We start from the raw sequence: 25,419 nt of genomic DNA on the forward strand, positions 1-25,419 counted from the left end.
CATTCCATAAATTAGGTCCGATCACTATTCAGTATCTTGAGAAGTAGTACATTACAAGGAGTGAAGTGTCAGCTGGAGAGACCAGCTCTGTGGATCAAACCCCAGTTCATCTATCTGTTAGTTGTGGGACCTTGGTTAAATTCTGAAATTCCACTCTGTAAAATGAGGGCAATAATAAACTCTATCAAATTATATTGTCCAGAGTACTAAATGAATTGAAACATATTAAGCATTTAAAGTAGTGTCTGACATGTAAGTACTCCATAATAATAATAGCTAATACTATTATTAATATACAATAAGCAGAAAAGGCATATTAACCCACAACGCCATATGGCTAGTAAATGATGTAAGTAGCTTAAATTCCAGAGCTTAAACTCCAGAAAGCTTAAATTCTGAGCTTACATTTTCAAAAGTATATTTAGTCATACATTATATATTTTAAACATAAAATGTTAAACATAAAATCTAGGCAACGAATTTTTTCTCAGTAAAGCTTACAGAGTATGCATCCTCCCTCTCAAGCAGATAAGACAATCTGGAACTGTTTTGCCAATTTCAAGCATGAATTTCATGCTTTTTATTTCTCTCAGGATGATCCTTAGACCAATGATACAGATCCCCCAAAGTATCACACTAGCCCTGAACCTCTCAATTTAAATCCAGTTTTTTCTTTTCATCAAATGCCCTAAACCATAATAAGAAGCCAATATTTTTACTTCAACTGTATTATTCTCAGAATGACTCAGTAAAAAGAATTTTTTTTTCTCCATGGAGCTCTTGATCAATGAAATCATGAAGTTACTGATGTCCACCAATATGAGAGGATTTAATGAGTACTGTGAATAAAACAGTGCATTTTGAGCCACTACCATCTTCAAAACACGGATTGAACTTTCCTTATATCTAGAGATATACCAAGTATGGTTACTCTTCAGGACTGTTTAAAATCACCACATTATCTTTGAGTAGGATCTAATTGCTATTAAAAACCAAGTAACTCCTTGAAATTAGGATCATAATCCTCCAGTTTCTCGACGTATTGAGAGCATTATGACATTGAGATTGAAACAAATAGGTTTCTACATGTACTCTATCACCTTGGACATGCTGGATTATCACCCATTTTAGTATTTCTGAATTAAACCAAAACAGGTTATGATTTAAAAAAATCATGTAGGAAACTCATTTACATATACATTTTCATATGAAATTTTAGACCATACAAACTCCAGATAACCACTGAACTGTGAAAGGTAGTTGAATTAATATAATGTCTCCTGAATCACTATGGGTGAAATTCAAATTCATATATTATGTCCTTCATAGTGGTATGATGACAACCACTATCTTTAAAGTTTCAAGATAGTAATAAAACAAAAGAACAGACTTAGAATAAAATTTAGCATCATATATTTTCTCTTTCCCTTTTGTCAATCATTGCAGGTGCAGCTGTTCAACCATTAGGTTTCTATTCATTATTTCCTGCCATTATCACTGAGATTTCTCAGATGCTTTTTTACTTCCTCATATGAAGTTTAGTGTTTTATAGTTTATGAATAGTAAAAAACATAAAAAAATATATCTGATTTCCATTTAACTTTACAAAATCACTTTTGTATGTTATTTCTTATTGGTACAGTATTTTTTGGATTAAGTCACTATGAGTTTCAAAAACATAAAATCTCACTTAATCCAACCCTTTTTTGTTTTGTTTCATTTTTAACAAAGAAGTCTGTGAGAGGGTCTGTGAGAGGAAATTGATTTGCTCAAAATTTTACAGACTTTTGGAGCAAAATCCCAAACCCAGGTGTCTCTGAACTTCTAGGCCAGCATTCTCTTCATGCCCTATAAAGTCTTCAGGATGCTAAGTTGTCATTGCTGGATGCCAACTTTTCTGGTTATACATTTCTAAAACAAACAGAAGTAGAATGTTATACTTTGTGAAAATCGTTGTTCCACTTCTGTGGGAATTAATGTATACTCTTTTAAAGTAGGTTTATTTGTGGTTCTCAGTTTCAGTCTTCATACTAAAAGTGAAACTGGTTCTAATCGTGGAAGTTTTGCGTGGTTTGAGTTTAGATCTAGATGCAGCTGCTGTATGTTACCTAGTTTCCAGAACAAATAACCTCTTCTCAATATGTGTTTTAGAAAAGAAGATGGTATTTGGAACAATGTCTTCCTCAAGTCATTAACATATTGGACCACAGTTTTGAGTTTTTTATAGGCTTCAGCTCTAAGCAACTCAAATGGGTTTTATTTAACATTTCATATCTTCTCTAAATACAGTTAGCAAGTTCTACGTCACTGCCATTGAAACTAGGATGCCTTCCTGATGAAATTTGGTAGAAATAGGACTATTAGTTATTCTTTCCCTTGCTGCCACAGGCACAAAGACTTGTAATAATGTAAGGCATATGTTGCTGTATTTTCCTGACAATTTTTTATTTAAGATAAATATTGACACACTATCATTCATATATATTAAAAGAACTCTCAAGGAGCAGAAATATCATGTTTAAATGTCAGTATTAGGGATCCCTGGGTGGCGCAGCGGTTTGGCGCCTGCCTTTGGCCCAGGGCGCGATCCCGGAGACCCGGGATCGAATCCCACGTCGGGCTCCCGGTGCATGGAGCCTGCTTCTCCCTCTGCCTATGTCTCTGCTTCTCTCTCTCTCTCTCTGTGACTATCATAAATAAATAAATAAATAAATTTAAATGTCAGTATTATTGTTGCTAATGACTACATCCCTTTAAGTAGAGCAAAATATACAATTAGCAATGTGCTTTCATAGCAATAAACTGAAAGTATTAGTTTGATCATTTCTTTTGTATGTCATGGCAACATCCCTGAACCAAGATTGAAGACTGAAAAGAAATAGAATATAGCAGGTATCCAAAGCAAGGAATTGTGGCTTGAGCATAAGCACCTGGCTTGTACATTGAAGAAGCTCCTTTTAATGTTTTTTCATCTGAAATTATCATTTTGCATTATTGTCTTTGCAATTAAAACATGTCCTAAGAAAAAAAGCTATAATGAAACATCTTGTAGAGTTTTAGCTCTTGTCAATTGATGTTCATGGTACTTCCCTTATCTATGGAGCTCTCAGTAGCTTTAACAATTTCAATTTTCATTTTTGCAGACACAACTTCTTCGGGGGAAACGTCACAGAAACATGGAAGATGCTTCAGTGAAATTCTTTGCACTCCTGAATGATAAAACATTTAAAGAACTGACCTTCTGCAAATCCTTTCTACAGTTTGAACTTCAGTCTATCACATCAAAGTATTGTTATAACTTCAATTAAATTATGCAGACCATTTCAAAGCATGAATTTTTTAAAATATGAATTTTAGTTAAGAGGAATGGTTACCTAACTTCAAAATTTGCTTTTCCAAGAAACAATCGAAACACTATACAGTGAAATGCTTTCTATATGCATTTACTAGTTACACTCATGCTGTTGAAGAATAATAACTGAAGACCAACTTGTTTCTGTAAAACTTGGATACAATCTGTTTGCTCATTATTGAGGAACAAGGGAAGACAGTGCTGTATATGTTCTCTTAAATATTTTATTTCTCTCTTATCCTTTGCCTGTGAGCCTCTTGGGTAATAATTGTGAAATTAGGCTTCTCTTCATGTATTCACCTATCAGTCAGGTTCAACCAAATAAAATGTAGCCCCAGTTCCAGAAATAAAAGAAGAAAGATTTATAAACAAGGGGAAAAAACCCAGCAGTAATAAAGCCCATCAATTTTATTCTTCTAAAGAACTGAGAAAATACTTGCAATTCAGAGCACATTAACAGAACTAGGAAGTGAAGGATATCACTCATTTGTCAAGTTTGGAGGTTTCATGTCCCCTAACAACTTTTCTTTTCTCTAAATTACAACTGGTAGTTAATTAAGAGCAGCAGTGGTTAATTGTGAGAACAACCTCACAGGAGTAACAGATGAAATTATGGGAGAAGGCTAAGAATCACTAAGTAGTAAACTACTAAAGCAGTCTGGGGCTCATTAAATATACATAATTTTAGAACAGTATAATAAGTATCTTCTTGATGCTTATTATACTGTGACTCACCTACAAAACTGGTTTCATACACTGTGTCTAACAAGGCGCTGAAAAATATATTGTGTCTAAGAATGATTTCTTTAAAATGATTCAAATTATTTTTCATTGATCTATTAAAGCGTAAAGTGTCATACTCTGGAAAGTTCATTTCTCAACAGTAACTGATGTTACTGCAACTTAGGTACATGAACCCGTTGTGCATTGGGTATGCTTTCAAAACACAAAGATAACTTCTTTCTTGAAGCAGACACAGCATAAGTTAGCAGAAGTTTTTAAAGCCTCTAGAAAACATTGCTTTAAACCCAAGTAATCACTGTCAAACAGATCTGATATATGAGAGGAAGAAAGTTTGGTCAGTAGGACAGAGGTTTATTTTAGCATAAAAGGAAGAATGTTATAAGATGGTATATTCATATTACAAGAGGAAAAATGGATAGTTGTTAATTTGAACTAAAAAATGAATAAATATATCATTCAAAGAATAAAGTGGACTCAAAGAACATAGAAGTGAACATATATACTTAGAATACAGAGTGGGTTTGCATATAGATTCTTAGTTTTGGGAAATCTTTCCAACTGCTGAAAATCTTCACATTTAAGTTTAGAGAATAAACAACAAATTAATGATTCCGTTAAATGTAATAGATGAACTGTAGCAAAGAGAGATGAATTTTGAGAGAACTAACCAATTCTGTTTTCCATAAACTTGCATTAGGAAGTTAGCAGTGGGTAAATATCCTGTAGGACTTGTCATTTGAAAGAATTATTTAAGAAGTTAGAATGTATCTTGCCATCTTTCCCCAACCTTCTGTTGAATTATAGAAATGTGTTCTAGGCCTTGGAAGTTCTTTCCTCCCTTTTTCTCCCATCTGGGTGTTTGTAAGCTTCTAATCCAACGGGGTGCTGCTGCTTCGTGCTTTGACAAAGGTATTACACCTACTTTAGCCTACGATCTTCTTATGGTGAAGATTTAAAGTTGAATTAAACAAATTTATTTCCTATCATCTTTATTTTTTTAATGCAAAGTTATGCGTATGGCCTTCAGTTTAATTAAAGTCAGAGGTCACAATATATGGATTTATACTCTATTCTAATATGTAATGCATTTATCTCATAATATATACACAAGACTTCAAGAACAAAAAGAGAAAAATGTTTTCTCCACCCATAGCTATTTTATTTTCTATTTTAATTTTTACCACTACTTTATACAAAGTAGAAAATAAGTCAGCAGTACACTAGTTTGAAATAAGGCATTCTTTTAACATAGCAGGAAATTAAAACATAATTTCTGTTAAGAATATTATGAATCATCTCATTCATTTGTGAAGCTTCATAGAGCAAATTGTAAATATGGATTTATATCTTCTGGCATCAATTACATAACCTGTTTTTCATGAGGAATGTTCATTCCTGGTTATATCATCTTAAAATTTACTCACACTACAAAAAGTCTAGCAAATTATACCTTTAATCTACAGATAACTTAAAGGAATCAAATTTCTCAAAGCAAACTATTAAAAGGTAATTTGGTGGAATCTTCTAAAAGGAAGAAGTAGCAATAACTTTTTAAAATGACCTTAGCCCTGAATGTTCAGAATGCATATTGTTTAACTATTCCAAAGTTAATAAACATGAGATGATGAACACAGGAGTTTTTGACTTTCTTTATAACAGTATTATGTTTGTGTTTCTAACTAGTATAAATATGTGAGAATAATTAGGCATTATTGAGCAACTAATATTTATGTACATTTGATGGCTCCTAACAAGTATATAAATAACACTATAGATATATTACTCAACTTGATTTGTTTTATGGGTTTTTAAACTTAAACAATATTGTCCATTCTCTCTTACGAGATAGTTTTCTCTTTAAGCACCACAAAATTAATATTATGTAGGTAAGCTGCATTTACCCCATGTGAAATAAGGAACTGTGTGTAGGCTCATCTGGCCATCTATGCTAGTCCTTGATTTTTTTTTAAGTTATTTTTGAGAGAAACAGAGAGGGAGAGAGGCAGAGACACAGGCAGAGGGAGAAGCAGGCTCCATGCAGGGAGCCTGACATGGGACTCGACCCCAGGTCTCCAGGATCACACCCCCCCTCAGGCTGAAGGTGGCACTAAATTGCTGAGCCACCTGGGCTGCCCTATTCTAGTCCTTAATATTCTGTAAAGTTACTTTGATGATGTTTCTGTGCTAGCACAGGTGACAGACAAAATTGAACTCCCTGCCTTGGGTTGATTAAATAAGCTTGTTCAGATGCAATCAAGAGCAGTTTGATGTATAGATGTGAAAAAGAAAAAAGAATCAAGAAAATGCCAAAGAGTCTTGTTTATTTTTTAGCACAATGAGTGTAGTCTCTTAAGACATGCTGAGTCTCAAATATTTCACGATGCTGTGGTGGAGGCAGATATGAGAATTAAGAAACCAAAAGGCAAATAGTTTTGTAAGAAAGTTTTCTTAATATCTATCTCTGAGACATCTAATGTTACTTTCTCCCAGAGCCCAATAAATCATATATTCCTTCTCTCTAGTGACATACTTATTTGGTTGTAGTAGTTTCAGTGACAGTTGTCCAAATGAACAGAAAAGAGATAGTACCTAGCGCAATCATAAGAAAGAGAAAGGACAATTTTTTTCATAAATTGAGACCATAGAGTTTAATTTTCCAAGGTGCTTTTTAAAATATTTTAATTGATAGCTCAACAGCATGGTCATCACCAGACAAGACCATATATAGACATCAAATCTATGGAAAGCATACAATTATAGATAAAACACTGTCAACTTTAGCACTACAAGTCCATTTGATATAGCCCATGCCAGGCAAAAGTGCAACTGACTTGTCATTATTCACAACTTAAACAAGTATGCAATATGCAGAATAAATGCCACCGTTCCTTTATGCTTAAAATAGCTTCAATCTTTAAGCAGTAATAAGTAGACGTATTTCTTTTTTCTAATATTCTTCTCTTTTTGTATCCAGAGAAAAAACTTCAGACACAGTATTTCCAAAAGCAGGCTAAAAAAGAAAATGAAACAAATTCTTTATTAGGAGGATATTTGATGAAGCATTACATTTGAATAAAATAGTTCATGTGTAGCTCAGTATGAGCAAGAGAGTTTGGTAAAAGGATTGCTCAATGTGGTTGTTATGAGCCTCATGTGAATCTATACATTAATTAAAAATAAATAAAATTTAAAAATTCAGCTTCTCCATCACGCTAGCCACATTTAGAGTACTCCGTAGTGACTTGTAACCAGTGAGTACCATAATGGTCACTTCATCACAGAAAGTTCATCTAGATAGCACTGTTATACATAATAATGCACATAATACAGTTCAGAGAATACAGTAGGTTGTCCAATTAGATACACCTCTCTGTTTTATATTTGGGGTGACTGAAATCCCAAAGAGGAAGTCACATGAGTAAGAACTATGATAAATATGGTTCAATTTATGGGGGAGGGAGGGGAAAGGAAGGAAGAGAGTTTAAAGTTCACTTTGCAAATCACCAAATGTTATTTAAGCAATTTGATTGTCACATTGAGTCTTCACATTCGGACCATAAAAATGATGCTTCAGAAAAATCAAACCAATTCTAACAGTACTCTTTGATCTTCAAATGCACAAATGAGTCATTTTAAATCTTCTATAGGTTGTTCCCAATCACCTGACTTATAGTAGCTTCATAGAATTCGGGATAAATTTCTCTGATTCCCGGGATGCCTGGGTGGCTAGTGGTTGAGCATCTGCCTTTGGCTCAGGGCCTGATCCCAGGATCCAGGATTGAGTCTTACATCCAGCTCCCTGCATGGAGCCGTCTTCTCCCTCTGCCTGTGTCTCTGCGTCTCTCTCTTTCTCTGTGCATCTCATGAATAAATAAATCTTAAAAAAAATTTCTCTGATTTCCTTCAGTCTAAGTGGTTTAGAAAATTGAGACCTCAGAGGACAGGTCTTTGATTCACTATTGATGAATGGGACGCACAGTAAAAAAGAGTTAAAAAAGATACTCTTTGAAATACTCTTTGAAATAAATGATAAAAGTCTCTGCTTGCCAGGTTTCCCCTCCCTCTCCATTCACTCTGTAAACCAGTAACCCTCAAGCGCATCACCATCTACACACACAGTGTTATGACAGCGCTCAGAGTATACTTTTCATTTCTACATGAGCCGCAGCTTCCTTTAATGAAACCACATTCAAATCCTATGAAAAGAGTTTATTTTCAGACATTAAACTGAGGAGCTTGGCCCACTAATTCAATCTTCTTTTTATAGTGTGTTTCAGAAAGTTATCACTGGCCTGTCTGGCCCTTTGGATATCATTGAATAACTCTGCCAGGAAGATATAAATGTACACATATCCAAAAATTACTCATGCAGGGCTCGATTAAGTATGCAATGGGAATACAGTTTGGGAAATTTTCTGGACCTGGATGAAAGGAAGTATCATGAATGATATCCCCAGTAGAGCCAAACTCTTCAGTGCTTATCTACCGTTTATCATCTGCATGAGGGAAATCCCTCACTATCATTCTGGTGTTGATGTCTGTCTGGTTCACTCTTGTAACCCTATTTTTAGCAGGATGCTATGCATTGGACAGCCATATATTTATTTATTTTTCATCTCCCCTTCCCAAGTTTCTTCAAATGTGCTGCTTCCATCTTATGTCAGCTTATGAATCCAAAAAGCTAAAGTCATTGAGTGCGACTAAGTAAACCAAAGTGAGAGCTAAGAGACCTTTTCTTCTTCTTCTTTTATTTGCTAAGTTTGACATTACATTTTGTAAATTTAGGTGTGCAGTGTTACTTTGACAAATTTATATATTGTAATATGATTGCCATTGGAGTAGTATAGGTCACATTGCATCATTATAGTACAATATCATTGTCTATATTCATTACACTGTGCATTAGATTTCTATGACTTATTTACTGCTCATTACAAGTTTGTATACTTGAACATCATCAATCTGATCCAAACCCCGTTTGCCTCCACAGCCCTCTGGTTACCACCATTTTACTCTTTTTTCACTGGGTGGACTTTTTTTAGATTCCACATAAAAGGGATATCATAAAGTACTTGTCTTTCTCTGTCTGACTTATAATGTGCTCAAGTTTCATCCATGTCGTTGGAAATGATATTTTCCTTTCTCATAATTGAATAATATTCCAGTTTGTGTGTGTGTGTGTACACACCATTTTTATCCATTCATCTATTGATATGTACCATTTTATCTATTGATATACACCAATTTTATCCACTCGTCTATAGATATATTCCTGGAAGTGGAATTGCTGGATCTTATGGTAAATCTATTTTTTAATTTTTTTGAAGAATTTCCATATTGTTTTCAATAGTGGTTGGACTAATTTACACTCCCACCAATAGTGTGTAAGAGTTCCCTTTCACCACATTCTCGCCATCACTTATTGTCTCTTGCTTTCTTTATGATAGTCATTCTAACAGGTGTGAGGTAACATCTCATCGTGGTTCTGATTTACATTTCCCTGCTGATCAGTGAATCTTGAGCATCTTTTATGTGGCTTTTAGCTATTTTGATATCATTTTTGAAAAAAATCTAGTTCTGGGATCCCTGGGTGGCGCAGCGGTTTGGCGCCTGCCTTTGGCCCAGGGCCCGATCCTAGAGACCTGGGATCGAATCCCGCATCAGGCTCCTGGTGCATGGAGCCTGCTTCTCCCTCTGCCTGTGTCTCTGCCTCTCTCTCTCTCTCTGTGTGTGACTATCATAAATAAATAAAAAATTTAAAAAAAGAAAAAATCTAGTTCTTCTCATTTTAATTAGGTGTTTTTAGAGGTTTTTGTAGTTATTAAGTTGTATTCTTTACATTTTTTGGATATTAATCTCTTATCCAATATATGCTTTCTCAAATTTTCTTCCATTGTATAACATGACATTTCATTTTGTTGTTTCTTTTGCTGTGCAGAAACTGAGTTTGATGTGGTCTCATTTGTTATTTTTTGCTTTTGTTGCTTGTGATTTTGGTGTCACGTCCAAAGTCACTCCCAAGACCAGTATTGATAGCTACTCTATATTTTCTTCAAAGAGTTTTATGTTATCAAGCTTATGTTTAAGTTTTCTCTTTATTCCAAATGAATTTTTGTGAGGTATGAGGCATTGCGTCCAATTTAATTGTTCTGCATGTGTTTCTACAATTTTCCCAGCATTATTTGCTGAAGAAATCATCCTTCCTCCATTGGATGTTCTTGGCTCTCTTGTTGAATATTAGTTGACTCTATATGCCAAGATTTAATCCTGGGCTTTCTGTTCTGTTTCATTAGTCTACATATCTATTTTTGTGCCAGTAACATACAGTTTTTTTTTATTACTATGGCTTTGCAGTATAGTTTGAAATCAGATTTTGTTCTTTTATCCTCAGGACATCTTTGGCTGTTTGGGGTCATTTGTGGTGCCACATAAATTTTAGGATTATTTCTTCTATTTCTGTGAAGTATCCTTCTTTATTTTGGTGAGGATTGCATGAATCTGTAGGTGGCTTTGGAGAATATAGCCATTCTAACAATATTTATTATTCCAATCCATAAACACAGATTTATTTCCTTTGTGTCTTCTTCATTTTCTTTCAGCAAAGTCTTAGAGTTTTCATTGTGCAGATCTCTCACTTCCGCGGTTAAGTTCTCTCCTAAGTAAACGGGCAGAGGACCTGAATAAACATTTTTCCAAAGAAGCCATACAAATGGTCAAAAGACCATGAAAAATTCTCAACATCACTAATTATCATAGAAGTGCAAATAAAAAACGCAATGAGGTATCACCTCATACGTGTCAGAGTGGCTGTTGTCAAAATAAACAAATACCAACTGTTGGTAAAAATGTGGAGAAAAGGGAACCCTCATGAACTGTTGGTGGGAATGAAAAATGGTGTAGCCATGATGGAAAACAGTCTAGATGTTCCTCAAAATTAAAAATAGAATTACCATATGATAGAGCAATTCTACTACTGGGTATTTAATTGAAGAAAATGAAAGTGGTAATTTGAAAAGATACACGCATCCTTCTGTTGTTGTAGCATTATTTACAATAGCCAAGGTGTAGAAGCAACCTAAGTGTCCATCAATAGACGGATAAGGAAGACATTACATACACACACACACACACACACACACACTAGAATATTCATTAAAAAGGGAAATTTTTGCCATTTGTGATGTAGATGGACCTAGAGGTATTATGCTAAATAAGCCAAACAAAGACCATATGATTTCACTTATATGTAGAATCTAAAAAACAAAACAAAACAAAACAAAACAAATGAACAAACAAAACAAAACAGAAATAGACTCTTAGATACAGAGGATAATCTGGCAGTTGCCAGAGGGGAGGGAGTGAAATAAAGGAAGAGGAATAAGAGGTACAAACTTCCAGTTATAAAATAAATAAGCCATGGGAACACAGTGTACAGCGTAGGAAATATAGTTAATAATATTTAAAAGCTTTATAGGGTAGCTAGATTCATCTTAGTGATCACTTCCTAATATTGTATCATTATGCTATACACTTGAAACTAAAATAATCTTGCAGATCAACTACAATTTAATTAAAAAAGTATTACTAAGTGTTTTATTGTTTTTGATGCTATCATGACTGGAATTTTTTTTTCCCAATGCTTCATCATTAGTATTAAAAAATGCCACAAATTTCTGTAAATTGATTTTGTAATCTGCCATTTTACTGAAATCATTAATTTCAGCAGTTTTTTGATCAAATTTTTGGGATTTTGTATATATAAGATCATGTCATCAGCGATTAGTGACAGTTTTACTTCTTCCTTCCTTCCTTGACTTTTATTTGTCTTTCTTAATTATTCAAGATAGGACTTCAGTACTATATTGAATGGAAGTGGTGAAAGTGGGTGACCTTTTCTTGTTCCCAAACTCAGAGAAATCCCTTTCAATTTTTCTCCATTGAATATGACATTAGCTGTGGGTTTGTAACATATGACCTTTATTATGTTGAGTTGTGATACTTTGATACCCAATATATTAAGGGTTTTTATTATGAAAGATATATTTTATCACATTAGACAGCAACATTCTTAATGAATTTAGTAGGCATCTATCAACGATATATTAAATGATTAAAGCAAAGTATAAGATTCCCCAGTAAGTATAAGTTATTCATGCATTAGCTGGATCTCTGGGTCCATTTTGCTTTCATACAATGTTATTTATACCAGACAACTTCTAGTTACATAATGGAATCACACTTAAAATAAAATGTAGGCTGTTTTTGCGACTTAACCTAGGCATTCAGTTCATATCTTTTATCACCACAAATATTTACTTTATTCCTACTACATACAAATATGTTTTAATATCTCCTTGCTAAAACACAAAGAAGTTTCTTTGACATGCCCTCAAACTTCTCTAGCTGATATCCCAATTTCTTCTACTCTTTAGAATGAAATTTCTCAAAAGTAGTGTCTATTGTCAGTGGTTCCTGACAAATGATAAAAATATTATTTTATCATGTTCTCTTTAACAAAAAGTCCACCAAGAAATTCACATCGAATCCATTAATAATCTTTCATTGCTGTTCAGAAAGAAAGTTGCAGTTATCAACTTACTGGACTTATTAAAACTTTAAATACAGTTTCACTACTTCCTGGAAACAGTGCAGCCTTCCTTTGTCACTTCTTTCCTTGGTAGCTACTCTTATCAAGAGTTCCTTTCCTGATTCTCTCATCTGCCCAATTTCTAACTTTGGAATCACCCTGGATTCAGTTCTGGCTGTCTTCTCTTGTATATCTAGAGTCATTCCTTAGGCGTCTGATCACAATACCAAGCAAAATTCATATGCTGATAACTGTCAAAGTTTTATCTCCAATACGAGCTGCTTCCCTAAACTTCAAATTTATATATTCAATGGTCTATTCAGATCATTAGAAAAGTCTCCCCTTATCTGTGGGGATTATGTGCCAAGACCCCTCCCTAATGGATGCCTTAAACTATAGATTGTACTGAATGCTATAAATACTATGTTTTTTCCTATACACACATTAATATGAAAAAGTTTAGTTTATAAATTGGGCACAGTAAGAGATTAACAACAAAAACCAATAATAAACTAGAACAATTGTTCTAGTTACAATTGTAACAATTGTAACAATACACTGCAATAAAAGTTACCTGAATGTGGCCTCTGTCCCTCAAAATATCTTATTATACTATAGTCAACCTTCTTCTGGTGATGATGTGCGATGACAAAATGTCTATGTGATGACATGAAGCAAAGTGAATGACATAGGTACTATGATGTAGCACTAGGCTACTATGGACCAGAATTCTGATATGTGAGGAGGATCATTTGGTTCTAGATCATGGTTGGCCACAGGTAACTGAAACTGCAAAATGTGCATAAGGAGGCCTATTATACTGGGAAGATATTGTTATGCATGGCTGTAGTAGGGATATGACTCTCCAAATATTCTTGGTTTTTTTTTTTTTTTTTTTTTTTTTTTTTACATTTTCTAGGTGTTGCCATGACCCTGTTAAGTTAGATTATGATCATGTGCCTCATTTGGACAATTAAGAGTGTGTTTATCTCCAATTCTCTCCTGTTCTACTACAGGGACACATAGAATAGGTACAGAGTAAAGGAAGATAATCAACATACACAAGGTTTCATGTAAACAACAAATAAATCTTAAAGCAATTTATATCACTGAGATTATGAGGTTATTTTCCTAATGTAGTTTGCCTTATTTACCCCCCAAATACTATCTGACAACAAATAAAAAGGGAATAAAGGGAGTCAAGAAATACAAGATCTCAAAATGTTGAAAGAACTGACTTCTTCTAGATCTCAAACACTATAAAATAAGATTTGAAACTACTCCAAGTGACAGAGGCTCTGTAAATAGAACTCAGGGCAAAAATCAAATTGAGTGTATAGTCTTTAAGGTATGTTTCAGATATTTTCCAGGCAACTGCTACCAAGTTGGGGTGAGAATGCAGAAAAATTAAAACTGTCATTATTTATTTATTTATTTATTTATTTATTTATTTATTTATTTAGATTTTTTTAATTTATTCGTGACAGACACACACAGAGAGAGGCAAAGACACAGGCAGTGGGAGAAGCAGACTCTGTGCAGAAGCCTGACATGGGACTCGATCCCGGGACTCCAGGATCACACCCTGGCCTGAAGGCAGGAGCTAAACCACTGAGCTACCCAGGGATCCCCTAAAACCGTTTTTTAAAAAGTATTTGCATATAGCAAGTACATGAGAAGTTTTCTAAATTTTTGAAAGAATATCATTGCCAAATAAACCATAAATCCTAAAACAAAAATACCTTTGACACTTTAAGACAAAATAAATCTTGGGCCTCCAACTTTGTAAAAGCAGGATGAAACCTGAGAAAACTATGTCATCCTGGAGAAGAGAATAATCCCAAAGTAGCACATAAGATGTGTCCAGGAATAAAAATGAAAAAGCAAAAATCTCAAACAGTACAGCCATTGGAAACATTACAATGGGCAAATGACTCCTCCTAGATACCACAGAATCCAGTCAAGACACTTTTTCCCAACCGGAGGGTAGAGGACCTTTATAATATTTGCCCAGCGGGATTTCAGAATTACAGGAGGATAGTATTCTTTGTGTCTCTTGTTTGTTTCCTTTATGAATGGGATTATCGATTGTGCTTATCTCATTCTTGTTCCTCTTCCAATTACTGGATTTGTCCTTTTAGCCAACAGGTCGATAAATGAAGAAGCTACACTGTAGCTGATGAAGACAGTAAGTATCTCCTCCGGGAAAGCCTATTCTTTGTTCTGGGTTCAGTCAGTGAAAGAAATCTGGAATTGTCTCTAATGGGAATGAGTTGAGTAGAGTCTATGTGGTTAAGGAGAGATCAAAGGATAGACTGTGGTAGAGGCAGTACTCCCCAACTATTATATGTACTTCCTAAAATCTCTCAACCTGTCTTGCCAGTATTTTGGGGCCAGCCCACTTGACTAATTCTAGCCAATGGACTTCAGGAGAAGTGACACCTATCATTGAACTGAGTTCTGAATTGAGGCAGTTTAGAGCTGGGATGTGTCCTCTATCCCTTTCCTGTGTCTTGGCAATATTAGGGACAGTAATGATATAACAACATTCTAGATGATATAGCCAGAAAATAGAAGAGGATTGTATTACATGCATTGAACTTGATTATTAATAGGCCTCTGAGATTTGGATTAAAACTGGTACCACATTATAGCCTAAGTTATGTTAAATATAGGAAGGCCCAATAAATCTCTATCCCAACACTTCTATACCATCAAACCTTTTCTTCTTCCAGCTATCTCTTGCTCAATAAATAGAAATCACCCTCTTTTACTTAGTTGCTCAAAATAAAAACTTAGAAGTCATTTATGATGCCTTCCTTTTTTTGAAAAGAAAATACTCAAACCACAGGTGATCCTACTATAAATTTCGTTAATTTTTTTATTCAAATATATCCAGAATCAGGCTCCTTCTTATCAATTCACTACTGCCACCCTAATCCAAGCTACTACCACGTTATCATCTGAAACACTAAATTCTCTTCCTTAATGGCTTCTCTGCTTCTACCTTTCCCCATCTTTTTCAGTGTATTCTCCATGAGGAGCAGTTCTGTTAAAGCTTATCTCATTATTCTCTTGTTCAAAGTTTCTAATGATGTCCCAGTAAAAGCTAAGGTCCTTAAAACTCCTGACAGTTCCCTCCCTGACAGCTTCCAATTCATCTTCTATCACTCTCTCTTTTCTGGCTCACTAGCTGAGTCACTTAGCAATTGGGTTATTGTTGGCATATAATTTTACCTCTCTGAGATGTAATTTCCTCATCTATAAAATAAGCATAGTAATGGATATCTTATGGTGTTTATGATGAAAATAAAATAATAATTATAGTATTGATCAAAACCATAAAAAACAAGTTAAGCTTACATAGTATTTACTATATGCCAGGCATTATTCTAAATGCCTTTCATATATTTACTCATCCCCGACAATCTCATAAAGATAATTATTATTATAATTTGCATTTGGGGGCAAAGAAAATGTATAGGAAGTTACATAATTGCTCAAGGTTACCAGGTAGGAAATGTCACATTGATTTTAACCCAAGCAGTTTGGCTCTAGAGCCTATGTATTTAACCACAATATTTTGACATATTAAAATATAAAATGTCTGGTATATGCTAAGTGTTTAAATAATACCAGTGCATCCTCTTCCCACTTAGTAGCATTGTGAATCTTAGGAAGGCTCACATCACTATTACAATAGAGGAATATACATATAATTTTTCAAATATAATAACTAATTCAGCAAGAAACAATAATTTCCCAAGAAATGTTATAAAAAATAAGACAGTCCAAAAGGTAAATCTTTCTAAAATTAACTGTGATGATTCAAACCTTAAACCATGTGTTAGAGCACTGAGGTTTCTCCTTACTTCAATAAAGATGTTCTAAAATTTGAATTGACTTAAAACTGGGTTGTTTCTATTTGTGATTCTCCCAACTTCAGTCTCTAAGCAAAATAGCAAGCATAGGTCACAATTTTAAACAATAAGACCCTATTTTACTTAAACCTGGGACATATGACTTTGCTACCTACTGTGGTAAACACAACATAGCTCAGATACATTCATAGGGGAACATTTTCATTGGCCTCTTTCTTAAAAATTAACTTGGATTTTGGTATTCACCATAGGATTAAGAAATGTCAAGTTAATCTCTTCTCTCTCAGTAATCATTGCAAAACATAATCTTTTAGATATCAATTTTAAAACTTTGAAATGAAAATTTACCTCGCTTATTTGGATGGGAAGAATATAGACCATCTATAGCATAGGATATCTCAGCATCTTTTGCCTCTGTGAACTGCTCTTTTAGGTTTTCCAACTGTTAAAAGTCAAATATAAAAATTATTGATCTTTCATAAGAATGATGCTGCTTTCTACTGAAGAAGAATTAGAGTAAGACAGGAAAAAAGAGTAGGAAAAATGGAAGAAAGAAGAGAAAAAGAAATAGAAAAGGAGAAAAACTATAAAAAAGTAAATAAAAAGAATTAAATAGAAAAATACAAGGAAACTTAGAGACTAGCTGGAAAAGGTACATGACTCAACAGGAGATCAGGAAAAAACAAGTTTATGATGAAGGAAGTCAACTCTAGGTGTTAATGGGGAGCCTGTAAACACAGACTGTGTTGCTGGACTAGATTTTATGTCACCTATAACGAGCAGTCCTTTTCAAGGAGCTCCAAAGAGTTATGTAAATGTTTGAATTTCCTGAAATATTTCTCCTTTCCAGCAGAAAGAGAGAAGTATTTTGAGGCCCTTGAGGTTTTACCCAGGATTCAACCCATGTTAATTTTTAGCAATCTCTCTGATTGCCCATGCCCTGAAGACTTAACCCTTCAACCTGGCTACTGAGGGTGTCCAACCTGCTCAGAACGATGGGGCATAATTCACTCTCCCAAACAGCCACATGGTTTGTATACTATTGGATTTGCATGTGTGTTTGTGGAAAAAGTTTTGAAATAATCTAACTTGGTGTTCTTCACATTTTTTCCCCACATGTCAAGCAGTGGGGGAAGAAAGCTGCTAACTGGCCCCCTATCAGGGCAGCTGAGAGCAGCCTCAGGCCCCCAACCAGCTGCTTTAAGCAGGACAGCTCCACCTGCATATGCTTCATTGACTAGGAACACATCCAATTTATTTGGGAAAAATGTATTCCCACTTTAAAAAATAATAATAAATTTTGAAAATCATGAATCTAGGTATAGTCTTCCATTTTATAGATGAGGAGATTTAGATCCAGAGAATTTCAATTTGTCCATGGTCTTATAGTTAGGTAATTGGAGAGCTGATGAGAATCCAGAGTTTCTACACGTTTCATCTCAAGATCACTTCAGCTATAGTTTTGTTTTGGTTTTCTTTTCTATAAATGAAATTTGACTATTTTTCCCCTACTTTACTCTGTCTCTAGCAGGAATAAAAAAAATTTACACTATAGTACTAAAAATTTTTCAAAATGTGTCCAAAGAAAATGCCTTGTAATTATCATTAAAATTGAAATGTAAGTATTTCACATTCTCACCTGGTTAAGTTCTTCCAGTTTGTTTGCCAGTTCTATTCCTGCAAGATACATTTTTCATATAAAAAATTTCATTGCAAGTAGTATTTCACTCACTTCAGAACACACATTCAGGATCTTATGTGGAAGGCAAAGGTCTTTTCCATATGATTTAAGACCACCCATCATCCCTAAATAAAGCCCAAATATTTTCTCAATACCTGTAATATTGAATTGCAACCAGTTATGTAATGAGAAAATACTTAATTTCTAGTAACCAACACAAAGCTTTCTAAAATAGACCATAGCTCTAACAAGTACTATTATTTAGTTCTAATAAATACTATTATTTAGAAATAAACTATTTTATTGCCATGAGGAAATCTTATAAAACAATATTAAGTGAAAAAAGCAAGACACAAACATCTATATAATTCAACTGGGAAATAACCTAAAATATTAATAATAACTCCCTCCCTTACAATGAGCACACATTTTTTTATAATTTCATTCATTTTCTTCAATGAGAATATCTTACTTCTAATTTTAAAACTTTGTATTTTTGAAGTGTTTATTAAGATAGTGTAGTCAGTACATTGTCCCATGAATAGACATTTTCTTTAGGCCAGATTTTTTCTGAGTGTACCACACTGACATATTATCACATTTTTTCTGAAGCTAGACTTACTGTTTCTGGCAGTATTTGTCATTTCTTGGAAAGCATTCTGATGCACAATTATAAATTAGATTCGGCTGTTCTTCAAAGAAAAAAAAAATCTCCATTGCGGTAGCCTAAATTTCCCACTGTTCTTTACTCCAACCATTTTCCAGATTGAGAGAATTTGATTGCAAAATGTGCTATAAGACTGCAGTTAATTTGTGAAATTTCTAGTGGAAACCTATGAACAGATGTGAAGTATTTAGTAAAAGAAAATATTAACTATGCCATTGAGGAGCTGCACAGCTGAGAGGAAAATATGAGTAAAGGTAACTATTTTGTAACAAGATGGTTATTGATCCCACTAGGACTCTCTAATTGAAGAAGATAGGATTTTAATATTTGTTAATAATGTCATTGCTTTTAGCATGGATATGAAGTAATAAAAACACTTAAGCCATCAGTGCGGCATAAAATGGAGTAGTTACTATTTTATTTAATATACATTAACATTTAGAAAGAGCAGTTCAGAAGACAGAATAAATTCTTGACTCACCAACGTTGGAAGGTCTTTGGAAATCAAAATTTTTATTCAGTAGATCCAGCAATAGTTCCTTGCTATTTGTATCTTCTTTTGCTGGAAACAATTCATTTCCTGCAATAATCACCTCAATGTAATGACCTCCAATTTCAATCTGTCACTGAAAGTATTTCTAATTAAATACATTTTACAGGTAACTATCAATGCGTATACTCACCAATAAAAGGGGTGTGGAGAAAGTTGTGTAATCCAAAAAAATGGGCTGATAAATAAATCGTTGCATGCATAGGAGCACTCAAAGAGAGATTGTGAGAGGAAAGGTGGAGACGTATGTCTGAAAGATGACACCCTAAAATTTACCTGCCATCATTTCTAGGTAGTAGAATTGCAGGTAGATTTATTGTTTTTTATCTGTATTACTGAAATTTTCTACTCTTGTGCTTAATATAAAAAATATAAATCAAAAGTCTTATTTTTAAAGAAAAAATATTACTCAGCCATTAGAAACGACAAATACCCACCATTTGCTTCAACGTGGATGGAACTGGAGGGTATTATGCTGAGTGAAGTAAGTCAATCGGAGAAGGACAAACAGTGTATGTTCTCATTCATTTGGGGAATATGAATAATAGTGAAGGGGAATATAAGGGAAGGGAGAAGAAATGTGTGGGAGATATCAGAAAGGGACACAGAACATAAAGACTTCTAACTCTGGGAAAAGAACTAGGGGTGGTGGAAGGGGAGGAGGGCGGGAGGTGGGGGTGAATGGGTGACGGGCACGGAGGGGGACACTTGACGGGATGAGCACTGGGTGTTATTCTGTATGTTGGTAAATTGAACACCAATAAAAATTAATTTATAAAAAAAAAGAAAAAATAATTTATTTTAAGATTTTATTTGCTGTACAAATTTAAATATGAGCCTTTTTGTGTTCTTGAGATTACCTTTAAACCATCTAAGGAAACCTTGCAGGAGAGGTGGTATGATGTCTACTTTCTCCCTATTTTTAAAAAAATATTTTATTTATTTATTCCCAAGAGACAGAGAGAGAGAGAAAGAGAGAGAGAGAGAGGCAGAGACAGAGGCAGAAGGAGAAGTAGGTTCCCTGCAGGGAGCCTGATGTGGCACTCCATTCCAGGACTCGAGGATCATGACCTGAACCAAAGGCAGTTGGTCAACCACTGAGCCACCCAGGCATCTCTACTTCCTGTCTATTGACATCTTTCCACCTTTGTCAATTTACTTCCCAGCCCCTTCTTTGATCAGATGCTCAACTTTTTCAGCACTTTAAAAACAGAAATATCACCCAAATTTTTGTAAACATTTTATTCTGGAGTAGAAATCAGGACAAAATGGCCTTTACTCAAGCCATAAAACATGAAGACTCAATAAACTATCAACAAATAATGCAATTGAAACAACAGCTAGTGTATTACAAACGAAATGAACTTTTGTGAGGTGGCCTGCAAGATCAAACCTTTATCACAGAACTTCTGTAGATCATTCACCCCATTTCCTAGTTTCTCATAGTCACTGACAGTGTGAGCAGAAACTAGATTTGTGAGTTTGAAGTTTATTTTTTTATTTATTTTATTTTTTATTTATTGTTATTATTTTTATTTTTTATTTTTTATTTTTTTGCGAGTTTGAAGTTTAGAAGTGCAAAAACTGTGGTTTTAGGTACAGAAATGGCACATGATTTGAATATAAAATTCCATTAAATCATCTGCCTTTCCTGTATCTACAGAATGTTAATTGATGAATCCAGAGGACTAAGAGGCTAATGAAAGGAATGAGAAAGCCTTGGTGAGGAAGCAAATGGATGACTTGGGGCAAGTGACAGTATTGTATCTACACTGACCATAGTTCATTGATGTTTAGTCTTCAATTTCTTTACTTCATAAACATAGAAATTATCTGTGATGGTTTTTTTCTATTGATCAATTAAAACACTAATAAAATATTAATGTGACTTTTATTTAACATCAATTATACGAAGACCTTCAGAAATCATTTAAAGATGTGGCCATGCAATAACATAATTGTTATTACAGTTGTTTATGAAAATGTTAAATGATACACCTTATAATGTTTGTTTGAAACAGAAATAACATACATGTGACAGCCAGATGATAATAGTTAACTTGTTTCAGAAAGAGAACTGTATAAGAAAAATTGATTCATTACCTTCAACTTAGAGAATGTATAAGATGAGAAGGAAGTAATGAGGAAAGCTTAGAGCTGAAGTTTTTATGTTTCATTCACAATCCTCTTCTGCATGTTTAAGTGGGACATTTTTCACAAAAGAAAATTGATCTATTTTCCTTTCTTGACCAGTTTGTTTTCTAGTAACTACGTTTGCCTAACTGTCCTCAGAACGTCTTGTCACTGTCACTACCTTTTAAGGCAACCATCATTTACAGGAATCTCGGAAGAAATATTTTCTCAAAATTTTTTTTTTTTTTAATTCCTAAAGTTAATATATTCTCTAAGAAATATAATAGAAAATAAGTCTTTTTTTCTTGATTTCATATTTAGTTTTAAAACAGATTCATGGGCAGCCCAGGTGGCTCAGCGGTTTTAGCACCGCCTTCAGCCCAGGGCATGATCCTTGGGTCCTGGAATCGAATCCCACACTGGGCTCCCTACATGGAGCCTGCTTCTCCCTCTGCCCGTGTCTCTGTCTCTCTGTCTCTTTCTGTGTCTCTCATGAATAAATAAATAAATAAAATCTTAAAAATAAATAAAACTGATACAGCCTTAAAAAATTGCACTATTCAGACTGTTTCTGCCTTTGAACTAAAAGTTAATATTGATAAAGGAAACGTTTGAATAAATACCTGAGTGTCGATGCACCCTTAGCACAAAGGATGGCAAAGTGACCCAGATGTGATGGAGTGAATGCTTTTACAAACACACAGATAATACGTGTTCATTTTTTTTAAAAGATTTTATTTATTCACGAGAGACACAGAAAGAAAAGTGAGGCAGAGACACAGGCAGAGGAAGAAGCAGGATCCATGCAGGAAGCCCGATGTGGGACTCGATCCCAGGACTCTGGGATCACGCCCTGGGCCGAAGGCAGACTCGCTTAACCCCTGAGCCACCAGGCATACCAATAATACTGATTCATTACTACGTAAGATACTGGATCAAGGGTTTGCTGTCTCCTTTCTTTACGTTCAAATGTTGAAGCTTTTTAGTTGAGACAGAGGAGAAATTTTACCAGAAAGAAATCTGAAAACCCCCAAAATGATAAAATACCAAAATTTAATAAATTATATATATAGTATTCTGGGTCATGATATTCATTCTTTAGTCTTTTGTATTAGGCAGTATGCTCAGTGTCAGGTTTACCCATCAAGCCGTGCTTTTCTATAGTCCCAACAAAACAAAAGCTGGCAGACTGTGCCATTTGTCTGAAATACTAACACAGAAAGAGCAAGGGATGGTAACCCCAACTTTGTACCCTGTCAGCAGACAAATGCTTATTTGAGAAATGTGTTAAAAGATTACAATAAGTCAAATATTTGGCTGCTTTGACAAATGTGTGTATGGACAGAGGCTCACTCTAATCATAGACAATTTAGATAAGAAAGTGACCTTACTAGTTTTAATCTTTTCCATTTACATACAATGCAACAGATCCAAGGGAGTCCCAGAGAGAAAACTTTCCAATATACTGCCAGTGATATAAGCACATCAATGTGTGGTATTCTAGGGTCAGAGGTGTTATTTAATTTTAATCGAGAAAAATGCTTTAGGGTTGGATTTTTCTATATTCCACATCCACGTGAAATCAGAAGTTATATTTACCACTAACTAACATCCTGACCTTTTTGCAAAGCTCCCAGTGAATGGTGTCATTTTTCCTCACATGTCTAAAGAGTGGTAAGAATATTGAAAATCTCATTATTTCACAAGACCAGTGGAGGCCCACGAAGTGCAATGATTTTGACCAGCCAAACACAAAATGAAAGCCATGGATAAAATCCAAAGTTTTTTATTCCCAAGCTTCTATTTATGTCTCTGAGATAATTTGTTTTTTCAATGGGAAAATCCCTATAAATAAATAACAAGGATTTATGCTTTTTCATTTTCACTGCCAAAAGAACTGTTCTTTCACTGACTTTTAAAACCACACTTGAGACAACATGATCTAGTAAAATTGAATTCAGTCCAAAAGGGAGAAACTTAGTCCTCTTCTTAAGCCAATATCATGTAAACCAAATGTATTATGTTCTTTTTTTAATTTTTATTTTATTTATTTTTTGTTTTTTGTCCTTTGATTCCCTTATGTAAGACAAAAGCTAAAGACTCCTTCCTATCAGGGAGGTCAGTTAGATGATGGTAACCTGAAGCTAGAAGGGAAAATAGCACATTTTAAGTTACTATTTTTCAAACATAAAGAAATATACAAAAGTTTCAATGATATTGCTCACCTAATAAACCAAGATTAAATTTATCTCTACTGATTCTCAGATGAAGAGTTATTTACACAACAAAATGAAATGAAGACTTTAAAGAAAGATTAACAGAAGTTACAATATTATAAGAGCAGATATTTATTTTCTCCAACTTTATGTATAGTAAATATTTGTAGATGTCATAGATTAAATTATTTCATTTAACATAAGTACTAATATGTTAGAAATCTGATAAATACAGTCAATACCTAATGTGGGTGCTAGCATTGTCCTCCTTGAAAATACTATGTAGATTTCCCCTTGCATTATTATTTCCCAATCTCTGCAAATACAAATTTCCATCTTAATTTGTTCTTTTCAGAGCCATTCTCCTCTCATAAATAACGTATTTATAATCTCATTGGATAAAAATATTACTTTTCTTTCCCCAAATGTACTTCAAAATATGCACATATTAGTATTTATACACTCACCACCTATGGTCATAGAGTAGAAGTAAGAAAAAGGTTCCCCATGGTTAGAAAAAAAATAATAAAGTGCAGTTAAAATACATTTAGTACAAATTGATTAAAATTAATTTACTTGAGAAGAATAGCATCATAGATTATAATTTAAAACAGCAACTTCTGAAGGGATGTTTGATGATTACATAATACCAGTGCCTTAGGGCATTATTTCAATAATAGCAGAAAAATCAAGGCAATGCAAACAGGAGAATAAGGATTATTCACCCATCTGTAGGATTTTAGATTCACATGTACATACCTTGGGTAAGATATGGCCGTCCATGCACCATTTCCAAAAAAATCATTACAGATAACAAAGTTAGGAATCCAAAGCAAAGGGTGGTTGAAAGAATCTTGTTCATGTTAAAAATCTGTGCTAGCAGAGAAACTGACTATCCAGGTCAAGATGAATACTTCAGTGGCTCTGGAATGCTGCAGAGATCACTTTTAAAAGGTGGCAAGTGTGCTTCAACTACAAATGATCTGAACAAAGAAAAAAAACTTATAAAATGTAATGCATTCTGTCAACATGATTCACTACTTGGAGAAGTGACAGGTTTGCTACTCAGTCAATGACAGGAAGAACTCAATCGATATATCTCATACCTGCCCATTTCGCTAAAAGCAGACATTCCTATGCATGCCCACGCACTCAGACACATGCACAAGCATAGTGCAAAAACTGGCAATGTCGAACCTATTGGTTGGATTTTCAGAACAATTAAATGGGAACAATGCCTTTCATTTGACTAATTTAGAGCCCCGCGGAGGTCTTCCCATGTTATTTGTAGCCACCACTTCATTTTTAACCAACCAATAGATTTGAGTTGGGAAAGAGCTCAAATTGGAAATGAATCATAATGGGAACATTAATGTCTTACTGCATTGAAGAAGGATGGTTTCATTTTGCTGCAACCAGCACTTCTAGAGATTAAAGCTAAATCTAATTAATTCAAAGTTGGCAAATGTCCCGTCAATTACACTCTTTAATACTTGCTTTAATTGTAATGGTTTTCTTTTTAAGTCAAAGTCTTCCAGTATATCCACAATTCCAATTTTATGGCTCCAAGGATGTGCTAATGACCTCTGGCCTTGGCATTTACTTCTT

General features: G+C 34.2%; 2 protein-coding genes across 2 annotated transcripts in view; one reads left to right on the plus strand and one right to left on the minus strand.

The window, feature by feature from the left end:
* The window catches only part of OSTN (osteocrin), a 43,483-nt gene extending 37,839 nt beyond the window's left edge, over positions 1–5,644 (plus strand). The window contains exon 5 of the mRNA XM_055308289.1: positions 3,144–5,644. The gene's annotated coding sequence lies outside the window, so the exon portion shown is untranslated. The remainder of the gene's footprint in view (positions 1–3,143) is intronic.
* Positions 5,645–7,080: 1,436 nt separating this feature from the next.
* On the minus strand, positions 7,081–24,673 carry UTS2B (urotensin 2B). Its single transcript, XM_055307703.1, has 5 exons — positions 24,571–24,673; positions 19,394–19,492; positions 18,204–18,241; positions 16,913–17,006; positions 7,081–7,106 (listed from the first exon to the last, which is right to left on the minus strand). Exons 1-5 carry the CDS (start codon positions 24,671–24,673, stop codon positions 7,081–7,083), a joined length of 360 nt encoding a protein of 119 aa, XP_055163678.1.
* Between the last annotated feature and the right edge of the window lie 746 nt (positions 24,674–25,419).

Source organism: Nyctereutes procyonoides, unplaced genomic scaffold (assembly GCF_905146905.1).
Source record: "Nyctereutes procyonoides isolate TBG_1078 unplaced genomic scaffold, NYPRO_anot_genome, whole genome shotgun sequence".
NCBI classification, from domain to species: domain Eukaryota; kingdom Metazoa; phylum Chordata; class Mammalia; order Carnivora; family Canidae; genus Nyctereutes; species Nyctereutes procyonoides.